General features: G+C 37.4%; 1 protein-coding gene across 1 annotated transcript in view; it reads left to right on the top strand.

Moving 5' to 3' along the window:
- The window catches only part of zfpm2a (zinc finger protein, FOG family member 2a), a 165952-nt gene extending 158188 nt beyond the window's left edge, over positions 1 to 7764 (top strand). The window contains exons 7-9 of the mRNA XM_033999001.3: positions 2985 to 3191; positions 3801 to 4025; positions 4342 to 7764. Of these exons, the coding sequence (XP_033854892.3) occupies positions 2985 to 3191; positions 3801 to 4025; positions 4342 to 6806 (2897 nt within the window). The 3' untranslated portion in view covers positions 6807 to 7764. The remainder of the gene's footprint in view (positions 1 to 2984; positions 3192 to 3800; positions 4026 to 4341) is intronic.
- The last annotated feature ends 4409 nt before the right edge of the window (positions 7765 to 12173 follow it).

The following is a 12173-nucleotide window of genomic DNA, read 5'->3' as shown; positions in this document are numbered from 1 at the left end:
TCCATCTCTGAGGGTCTAGATCCTCTGCTACGTTTCTGTGCTGTGCAAACATGAAGGAATGAAATAAATTAAACAAAAAAGTATGTGGAGTTATAGAGTGTTTTTTCCAGTAATCGTTCCAGGATAAAGAAAAGGAGTAATAAATGGCAATGTTCACTTAACAGTAAACAGAATGGTGCTGTAATATGCTTGTATATATGCTTGTTTTTCCATATGCCAGGCTTTCATTTTATAAGTGTAAAATGCTGTTTTATTTTCCTAAAATTTAAATAACACCTGACAAAAGCCACATGGCCGTTAACATTGATATGCCACTGTCCTCATATTGCACATGTTAAACAAGAATCTACTCTTTTAGATAATAGAAGTAGGTTTGTACAGAAATGAGTGTTCCGTGTTACAAAATCTGAACCATTTTTGTTGCAGCTATAGTTTTTATATACTAATTTATACTAAGCTATAAATAAAAAAGCATAACACGTATAGTGAATAGTAGAAAAAAGACAGTACTGTACCTGCTCTACATTCATTTTTCAGTTGAGCAATGTTTCCTGCCTTGTCTACAAGAACAAAAACACATGGACTGTTCATGTGTTGGTTCTCTTTTCACATCACTAAAATCAAATCACAGGGAAGAGCACATCCCTTGAAAATCTTCAGTCATGAGGTTGGATCTTGTAGGGTTGATAGCATCTTATTATATAGTGACACCATTAACTCAGGTTGTCATTCTGAGAAAGATCGATGCAACCCAAACCAATGCAGCATTCTGTAAATATCCTACACTTTACCATTACTGAGCTTTGAGATTTTTTCAGCCAGTTTTATCGTTGTAGAAAACACATACAGGCGCACGGCTCCACTTTAATTTGAAGGTTCACAACCCTAATTGTTACTATAACTTAAATTTAAATGTACCAGTGACAGAAGCATGCTTAATTAATTTGGCATAATAGGGTTGATTAAAGTGAGCTTGAGATATTACAATAGAGTCTCAGTAACTAAAGTCAAATATAAACTCCTAACCCACAAAGACAGTAGATTCATGATTATATTATTGTTATTATTTGATCAGATTTATTTTTTATGACACATTGTAGAGAATCCAGAAACATCCACCAAGCTTTTAGGAGGCTATTTTACAACCACACTATCGACAGACTGCTTCCAATATGTTTAAGGTCAAAAGTTGCAGGCCCCTTTTTTGGTCTGGATTACACACTAAAACACCGTTTGCACGTCTTTGAAAGCCAGCAGTCCAGTTTAATTAATTTTCCATCTTTTCTATAAAACAATGTCCTAATTCTGCCATTTAGCGCTACTATATTATACTTTGTAGTTATCTCTCCAGCCAGATTTTTGTAAATAGTCATATTAAAAACTGTAATCTCTTCAAGGGAAAATGAAGTGCAGTTGAAAAGGCTGTCATGTACAGAGATAAAAATGATCTAAGCCAAAACCTTTTTTTTTTTTTTTTTTTTTTTTTTTGCCTACTCAATGAATATATTGTATCGACTATTTATACGCAACACTACAATTAAATAGTAGTTAATTAAATAAAATGCAAAGCTTACTAACATATCCCTGGTGAACCTTCTGGGGCATATACTTAGATACATTATTGTTAATATATATATATATATATATATATATATATATATATATATATATATATATATATATATATATATATATATATAAAAATATATATATATATATTTCAAACAGCACATTGATTCCTTGATTGGCCATAAAAAGCCAGATCCTATCAGTTATTAGTCAACAATGCATTCTTGCATCTTCATTTTTTGGTTATGGATGTTGTCAACCTATTTATTTATGTATTTATCTTAAACATTTATAAATATATATAGACATGTTTTTTAACCAATCCTAGAAAACTTGATATGGGTTTTATATTACCTCTAGGGAGCTTAAAATAAACCCTTTGTTAGATCATGTAGACAGTGCCAGTTCTTTAAAAAGGTGTGTACATTGAACACACACCATGTGAAAAACAAAATGTGTTCTTTCGTCAAGGGAAGTGTGCCATTTGTCATGGTAGTAACTTTTCTGTGAAATTCGACCTTTACCATGCGTAATATTTATCTGTCCTGTTCAGCATGCTGTATTGTGCCCTAGATTGTATCTGCAGTAAAGGATACAAAACTGTGGATTTTAAGTTTTAAATCCTCCCAATGCCCTTTTGAAACGTGTATGTACAAAAACATACTGTACAGTTCAAGTGCCTTATCTTTAAAATGTATTGTTACCTAATATGGTCAGCAACACTTACAAGTTAAATACAGTTTGCCACCTACACAGCAGCAGCAGAGTGACGTTTTACAGTATTTGCACCTTTATAGTTAACCTGTAAAATGTTAAATATGGTTCTAATAAATGTTGCCCTTGGGATCATATGCATTTCTTGAGCTGGTGGAACTTTATTTTACTACAATATGAATAAATGCAATAATATGTTATTACATTACTTTTCAGTTCCCTTTTACAGATGCATTGAACTGTGGTTTAAACAATAGCATTGTTTTTTTTGTTATTCTACTTCAAGTTCCCCATGAATTGTACACAATTATATAGGCCTACCTGTGTTGTTCTATTTAAGGGTTGTGCTTTATAACATCCTTTATTCCTAACTCCTTGCCAGTATTGCCTTTTTTTTCAAGGCTATTGTAATAACAGGAGTGGCTCAACTTTATATTATAATTTTAAATCACAAAAAATGCACTATTTACCTTGAGAGGTCACTGGAACCTGAGCACAAATGAGGCATAAAGAAAGATGTGCAGTCTATCTAACACAGAGACCCAACCACCCTAGCCACTACTACTGCCACATCTTATACAAATATGTAATTAACCTTGATGAAGAAACCATAGCAAAAGAGGTTTTAAGTGTTATGCTCTGCAATTTTAAATACATCTGAGTAATTCATTAGATGCAACTTTTTTTTTCTTCTTTTCTAGGTGGTCAACTTTGGTGCACTACAACAAAAAACATCATGGATGGTGTGGAGTTGGTCGCGTTTGCTGTAGATTTTGACTCAAGGCTACAAGCTGTCAGCCATATGTCCCTGACAGAGGGAATGTACCCAGCACGCCTTCTGGACACAATACAGTTGCTCCCTCAACAGGCTGCCATGGCATCCATTCTTCCCACTGCCATTGTCAACAGTAAGTACAAAACTGGGAGCTGTGCTGGTCTTCCTTTATTTAAATACCTTTTAATGTTTTTGTAGCATGTAAACCCATCAAAATGTACACTTGCACCTTCCCGGGTAGTCATTATCCTTGTGTGTCAATAATTCACCAACTAAAATACAAAAGCACTGTATTAACTATAATAGCGTAAAACCATACCATAAAATAATGTTTACACTCTTCAAATTTTAAATATATGAAACTTCGGTGGACATCAGCACATTATTGAGAATGTCTTGACATGCTTATTTACTAAAAGTGTATCCAAAACTTTACTATAAGTGTATCCAAAACTATGGAAATACAGTTCTAAGTTTCTATTCTCTTTAGTTTTACCTGTGTACCATTATTACAGGTATAGCTATCATCATATTATAACCGTCACAAAGAGTGTTTAAAGTGTTGTAGGTACATTAGAATGTTAGATGACCTTCCAAAAAGATTTCGCTGTGCAAGTCATGGCATCATATAAGATATAACTCTTCCCAAAATGCAGGCAAGAAATATAAAAAGGTATTACAGAATGTAACTTTTCTGAGATGAAGGGATTACTTTAATTTATATTCTGCTTCTGTTTTTCAGAGGACATCTTTCCTTGCAAGGCATGTGGAATCTGGTACAGAAGTGAGCGGAACCTACAGGCTCATCTTATGTATTACTGCAGCGGTAGACAAAGGGAGCAAGAGGCAGTGGCAGAGGAAAATGAGAATGGTCCCCATCAAGTACCAAGCATCTGCCCTTTCCCACAATGCAACAAGAGCTTCAGTGGTGCGGGAGCTCTTGAAATGCACTTAACAACACATAGCAGTAAGTAATCACTTTTATATGCATAAATTACTCTTCATACCAAAAATAGATATTAAAGACTGTATAGTTTCAAATGCTATATTAATGTTTTTTGTTCTTTTTTTCTAAACTTTCCTTTTTCATGGAATTTAATATAATTAGGATTTGAAAGGTTAGATACAAAGATACATCTTAGATTTTTTGGAGGGTAGGGGGATAATATGAGCAATGTCAAGAGACAGCTTTTTTACTTCTTATTCAAATGGGTCACTGCACTCCACATGAAGCAAAAGATGAGGCAAAGAAGCTTACAAGTTTCCCTTTATCTTTTTCACAGGTGTCAAAATGGAAGAGACTCTCCCTCCTGGCGCCAGCTTGAAATGCACAATATGTAACTACACAGCAGACTCCCTTATTACATTCCAACACCACATCCTCTCTCACCTGTCTCATGCTGCCTTCAAATGCAGTCACTGCCATATCAGCTTCCAAAACCACAGGGAACTCCTGCAGCATCAGGAGTTACATGGACACGGCAGCAAAATTCACAGAGAGAATGACAGCGAACACTCCCCGAGGGGCAGTGAAGAAAAACTGCAGCAGGCAAGATCAGACATGGTAAACAGGAAGGATGCCCTTCAGAGCCCCAAATGTACACAAAACAAGGACATGAACTCTGACCCAGAGCTAGAAAAGTCTGAAAAGAAACTGTCAACTCAGAAGAATGAGGCACATCCTGGGAACAAGTCAAACTTTTCATACACAAGAATCAAGTCAGAGCCATCAAGCCCAAGGCTCGCCTCATCTCCGGTCCAACCCAATTTGGGCCCTACGTTCCCCATGGGTCCATTCCTTTCCCAGTTTGCTTTCTCCCAGGATATTTCTGTGGTTCCTCAAGCTTCAGAGATACTAGCTAAAATGTCTGAACTGGTCCATCGTAGATTAAGGCACGGAGGAGGCAACTATCCTCCTGTCATCTACAGCCCTCTCGTGCCAAAAGGAGCTACCTGTTTTGAATGCAATATCACTTTCAACAACTTAGACAACTATCTGGTCCATAAGAAGCACTACTGCAACAGCCGTTGGCAACACATAGCCAAGTCGCCTGATTTCTCCAGTGTCTCAGAGAAGGTGCCTGAGGCTGTAAGTCCTAATAGTGGCCACAGTTCTGTGAATATACTCAGTGCTGTGTGCCACCCTTCAGATCCTGATAGCCATCTCATTCAGTCAGCCTGCTTGAACTCATCAGTTTTAGACGTGATCAACTCCAACAGCAAAGGGCCTGAAAAAGAACTTACTACGCCAACTAAAAAAGTGCCAACTCCGACTGGCAATGATGAGAGGCTTAATGGAAAACCAATGGACATAAAAAGTCCCAGCACTTTTATTACTGAAACTGAAAATGATCCAAACAAGAATATGTGTGCTGCATGTAATATAACCTTCAGCCGCCGTGAAACATATATGGTCCATAAGCAGTACTACTGTGCTAGTCGCCATGACCCTCCTATGAAGCGTGTTTCTGCGAACAAAGTGCCTGCGATGCAGAGGACTATGCGCACTCGCAAACGCAGGAAGATGTATGAGATGTGTCTCCCGGATCAGGAGCAAAGGCCACAGCTGGGACAGGCAGGTTTTCTGGGCATACCAACATTGGGAAGCCCTTGCACTTCTCAAGAAGTAGCTGAGAACCTTGGTGATCGATTCCATCCTAGATGTGATGTGTTTCCTGGGATGGTTCCGAAGCATCTTGAAACCTCTCTCACGGTTACGAAAGCTGCTCTTGCAACCAAAGGCAATACACTAGATCACCAGGACCTGGATGCTCCCATAGATCTCAGCAAAAAGTCCTCCCCTCATCCAGACAACACATGCAGTTCTCCAAAAAGGCTTTTGGACTACCACGAATGTGGAGTCTGCAAGATCAGTTTTAACAAAGTTGAGAACTACCTTGCACATAAACAGAATTTCTGTCCTGTTACAGCTCACCAACTCAGTGAGAGTGGCACCATTGACCGAACATTATTTCAGGACATAAAAAGTGAAAGTAATACTACCGATGACAGCTATGAAAAGAGTCCTGTCAAATGTGAGAAAAATGGGAATGCCAAGCTGATTACTCAAAACGGTAACATGTTTTCAGCGCACATAGGGACCTTACCCGGGCTCAAAGCCTTTGGTGAGGCTGCGCAGCTGATTTCCACAAAAGAAGAGAATAAGAGTTTGTTTCTCCCACATTGCCTTTATCCTGGAGCAATAAAGAAAGTCAAAGGGGCTGAGCAAATATCGCCATATTATGGGATAAAGCCAAGCGATTACATCACAGGTAGTCTAGTGGTGCAGAGTGAAATCAGTAACATGGATCAGAGCACAAATGGAGGAAATGACACTCCTAAAGACCAATCAGCCCCAAACGGTTGCCCCCATCTGAACAAAGAGCCTTTGCCATTGTTGCCTAAAAACAGAGGCATGGTTATAGTTAATGGTGGACATAAACCAGAGGACAGGTCAGTCACAGTTAACTTGCAGCAGGATAACCTCTCCCATAATTCCCAGCAACAAGACAGTCATCCGTCTCCAACATGGGGATCAGAAAACCCAAATGAAAATGTATCACCTTCCATCAAACTGTCACCAGAGGAGCCTTCGCCCAGCGTCACAAAAGGTGTAAATGGATCAGCCCAGGCAACAGGGAGTGGGAAATACTGCCGCCTCTGTGATATCCAGTTTAACAATCTCTCAAACTTTATAACTCACAAGAAGTTCTATTGCTCGTCACACGCAGCAGAACATGTCAAATGACATTTTAATCTCCTTTTTTTGGTACATGGTGTGTGTTGAATAGTGCATCATGCAGTTTTATAGGCTGCTTGTGGACAATCAAACTCATTTTAAGATTTAATGCAATTCATTGGTAAAAAATCAAGTGTAATATTGGTGCCACTCACATATGTTTATTTATTTTACAATCAGTGTTAATAGCAGTAGTAATATTAATTTAAATGAAAAACTTTATATCAGAAGTTGTTTGTAATGTTATTGTATAGTCATTCTTGTGTAGCACACATTGTTTACACTGTAAGTTAGATTCAATAATACAATTGTCACAGAAAACAAAAAAAGCATTTTTAGGCAAAATAGCTACAAAAGCACTTGTGTATTTCTATCTTATTTGCTGTTGCAGTTTTTGTATATGCGTAAATATAATTTGCAGCTTTAATTCAATGTCATTTTGACTTAAACCACTGTTTTGGGAATATCCAGGCAAAATCCTGCATCTTATGTTTGAGTATATACACTGGTCACTGGGCTTTGCATATGTATGTGGCAGTTTGTCCCTGTCTTTTTCTTAAACTCAGAAATGTGCGTTTTAAAGAGGATGACAGCGTTCTTGTATAGTACTTGTATTTCCGTTTGCTGATGCCCTTTGGTCTCAATTTTTTAAATCTTAGCTGTCAATGCAATACTTTCTAAAAGAAAAATGACATTACTAAAAGCAGTATTACAAAAGGACGGCAAGTCAGATTTGTTTTGTATTACATAAAAATGAAACTACAAGAATGAAGTATCGATAGTTGTTCTTGAATACAATGGGGAAAAAAAACACTAATGTAATAGATGATCATTCCAATGTTCTATTTATGACAGAAATTATTTCTCAACAACGTTGTTGCTATGCATGTATATGGATGGAATAAAATTCCTGAACTGTTGGAAATTTTTATTTTGATGCGTCGTAATTAAACCTCAATCCTCAGGACGATTAAACATGTTTTATTATTATTATTATTATTATTATTATTATTATTATTATTATTATTATTATTAGTAATAAAAAAAAGATTAGAATATTTTAAGACTGTGAATTATAAATGTTTAGTGTATTTTCAAAAGCTTGAGGTATTTTCACTACTCCCAGTAGCTAACTTACACAATCTGTCATTTGTATCTGAAACAAAAACACATTGGAAATGTCAAAAAACGCCAAGTTATCAAAAGTGCCCAGCCATTTAAAGTGGAGATATCAAAAACACAAGCCAAGTTTCAAGAAACCATTGGGGCAACCTTGCCCTGCACAAAACAAATAGGCACAACTGTAAAACCAATGGGGGCCAAGGCTGCCCCAATTGGTTGCCAAAATGTGTTTTTGTTTCAGATGTCACTTCTTTTTTCACTTAATGAATATGTATATTGTGTTTGTGTGTGTGTGTGTGTGTGTGTGTGGCGGGGGGGGGGGGGGTAAGTATAATGGCAAAAGCATTTGAATGTAAAGTTATAATATTAGACTATTTTCATAGCATTCAAAGTTTTAAGATGTGATTTTTGGTTACAAACTTACATATGCATATGAATGCTAAAGTGAATTACATGAACATATTAATGGTAGAAATGATTCTGTTTTTTGCCTCCTAATCTTGTGATTTGATCAACTTAGTCCAATGCAGTCCAATCTTAAAGCATTATATCTGTTAATAAAAGGCCAAACCATGGCCAAGAAATGCAACCATGTCTTTGGCATTTCTTGGCCATGGTTTGACTTCAATAAGTGTGTCATTTGCATGCACCCACTTTGTAGTGCCAGGAACTGAGAGGACATGTATAATAATGTGTAATGTATAATAATGGAAGATAATGTGTAATTGCAGTTGTCCACATTAATTTTACTCTTGTGCACACCAGTAAATTTCACATCTTGTCGCTTTGTAATATTCCTTTTTGGTTCGGTTTGCCAAAGCATAAGCTGGACTGCAAGCATTCTTCCTGCTGACTGAAGGACTTTGCGTTTAAGTAGTGTAGATTTTTGGTCGTGGTCACATCTGCTACCATCAATGGGTGCCCACTTGTGCTCCATATTAATTAGTTGTTCCAAACACATGGAATGTGTACCATCAGGTACATGTGGCGAGTAAACATGCCCCACCTCTTGATTTGATGTGTGGTACCAACATTGTGTACATAGTATGTCATGCAAGTTTGACACAATTTAAGCTGTAACATGGTGTTTGCATAGCAGGAGGTGAGATGAGTGTTGCTCAAGCCTCTGATTGAATGTGTGACTGCAACTGTTCCCTCAGAATGTGGTAGCTTTTGTTGTTCCTGAGATGGCTTGACGTACGAAATACACACGATCCTTCACCATGGATCCCTTGTGCGTGTTGGTCTCCTTTAAGCTTATCAGCTCAGGGCAGTAAAGACTTCTCAGCCTGCTGTACTCTACAACTGCAGATGGAAGTGATTTAATGCAGGTGGGGTCAAAGTTTATAAAGTGGACACCACTTAAGGATGTAACTCTAGAAAGTGCCACAAAACTGGCCACAGGAGAAAATGGAGTTACCAAGGTCCATCATCACTGTTTTGAGTGTCATGCCCTGGCAACATCATGCCCTAGAACAAACAGGAGACAACCCGGTATTAGTCATCCACATCGGTACAAACAACATTGGAACAGACAGATCAAGATCCCTGCAAAACAAATTCAGAGAGCTAAGAAGGAAATTAAAAGACAAGACCAAAACTGGTATTTTCTGGGATACTGCCGGCACCTTGCAAAGGCCCATAGGGGCAGCTGGAAATAAATAATCTAAATGCATGGCTGAAATCGTGGTGCACACAGGAAGGCTTCGCCTTCCTTGAACATTGGACTACATTCTACAGCAAGGACTATCTATATAGGCAGGACAGACTGCACTTAAATAAAAATGTAACCAATCTACTCGGAGAAAGGATCCTCAAGGAGGTTCAGCAGAATTTAAACTAGAAAGGGAGGAGAAATCAACACAAAAACAGAAAGGAGACTACATCAAAACAAGGGCAACAACTCAGGTAAGATAGCCATTAAACTTATTTATCTAAATGCTAAAAGTCTCAAAAACAATATGTTAAAACTTCACTAACAAGCAACTACGATGTAATAGGTGTTACAGAAACTTGGTTATCCGAGAGTGATGGAGACGAATATAATATTAGTGGGTATACACTGTATAGGAAAGACAGGCAGGACAAGTCTTGAAACCCAGGTGTTAAATTTGGAAGAAAAAATCAATATGGGTCAGAATAATGGAAAAAATACAAAGGGCATAATAATAGGTGCATGCTATAGACCGCCAAATTCAGATACAGAGCAAAATAATCTGTTATACAATGACATTAGAAATGTGTGTAGCAAAGGAGAAGCCATACTAATGGGGGATTTCAACTTCCCCCATATAAAATGGGAAAACCCAGTGGGGAGCACGACAGCCGAAATTCAAATGGTAGAAATGACAAATGACTGCTTCCTGATGCAATTTGTCAAGGCACCAACTAGAGGGGGGCCATACCTTGATTTAGTCTTTTCAAATAACGAAGACAGAATAACTAAAAAAGAGGTCAGAGAACCATTGGCAAACTCAGATCACAACATGGTCTCATTTGAAGTGCTTTTTAAAACCCCAAAAGTAACAACTAAAACTAAGGTTTACAATTTTAAAAAGGCAAACTATGAAGGAATGAAACAGAGACTAACAGAAGTAGATTGGTGTAAAATAGAGAAAACAGAAAAAGGATGGCTGTTTTTCAAAAATGTAGTACTAAATGCGCAAAACAAATACATCCCAAAAGTAGACAAATCAAAATCTAAAACAAAATGGCCAAAATGGTTTAATATATCAATTAAAAAATATTCAGAGAAAAAAGGCACTTTACAGAGCATTTAAAAGGGACCAAACAAAGTACACAGAAAGAGTACTTGTAACTGCAAGCGTAAGTCAAAAAGGAAGTTAGAAAGGTCAAGAGAGAAATAGAAATGAACATTGCCAAGGGGGCTAAAACCAATTCCAAAAGGTTTTTCCAATATTATAACAGCAAAAGAACATTCAAGGACGAAGACAAATGTCTAAGAGATATAAATGGCAACAGAATAGATGAAGAGAAAAAAATAGCAAATATATTAAATGATTACTTTTCGCAAGTTTTTACAAAAGAGGATACGGACACCATGCCCCACATGTCGACTTGTTCCTATCCAGTTTTAAATAACTTCAGCATAACAGAGGCAGAAGTGTTAAAGGGACTAGGAGCTCTTAAAATAAACAAATCCCCTGGGCCGGATGAGATCCTCCCAATAGTAAAGGAAAATGAAAGAAGTTATTTACAAACCACTAACTAAGATCATTCAAAATGATCTAGACAGCATTCAGAACTGGACAGACACATGGCAAATGACATTTAATAAAGAAAAGTGCAAGGTACTGCAGGCAGGCAATAAAAATGTCCATTATAAATACCATATGGGAGATACTGAAATTGAAGAAGAAATCTATGAAAAATATCTAGGAGTTTATGTTGACTCAGAAATGTCTTCATCTAGACAATGTGGGGAAGCTATAAAAAAGGCCAACAAAATGCTCGGATATATAGTGAAAAGTGTTGAAGTAATGCTAAAGGGAGGTAATGCTAAAATTTTACAATGCTTTAGTAAGACCTCATGTAGAATATTGGGTTCAATTCTGGTCACCTCGCTACAAAAAGGATATGGCTGCTCTAGAAAGAGTGCAAAGAAGACAAGAGTGCAAAAGCAGACAGGCTAAAATAATTTAATCTTTTCAGTCTTGAAACGATCTGATTCAAGCATTCAAAATTCTAAAAGGTACTGACAATGTCGACCCAGGGGACTTTTTCAACCAAGGGGTCACAAATGGAGATTAGATAAAGGGGCATTCAGAACAGAAAATAGGAGGCACTTTTTTTACACAGAGAATTGTGGGAGTCTGGAACCAACTCCCCAGCAATGTTGTTGAAGCTGACACCCTGGGATCCTTCAAGAAGCTATCCAGTTTTAAATAACTGCTTGATGAGATTCTGGGATCAATAAAATAAGCTACTAACAACCATACGAGCAAGATGGGCCGAATGGCCTCCTCATTTTGTAACCTTTCTTATGTTCTTATTTATGAATAGTGATTGCGTGAGCACTGATTACTGGAAACTGCTCTGGAACAATGTAGGCCCTGTCCATGACTTCAAACTTTGACCTTGAGCGTTCAAAGGTATGTGTGTGTCCATTGTTAAAATGGATAAGTATCGTTTTCACCATCATGGGGTTTTCTAGATAATAGGAAACAGCTTGAAGTTTCCCTATTGCACCATTGATGAGACCAGTGGCAGTGTGGATATTTTTCCGAAGCATCA

This window comes from Acipenser ruthenus, chromosome 4 (assembly GCF_902713425.1).
Source record: "Acipenser ruthenus chromosome 4, fAciRut3.2 maternal haplotype, whole genome shotgun sequence".
In the NCBI taxonomy this organism is placed as follows: domain Eukaryota; kingdom Metazoa; phylum Chordata; class Actinopteri; order Acipenseriformes; family Acipenseridae; genus Acipenser; species Acipenser ruthenus.
This window is presented reverse-complemented; position numbering and strand designations above follow the sequence as displayed.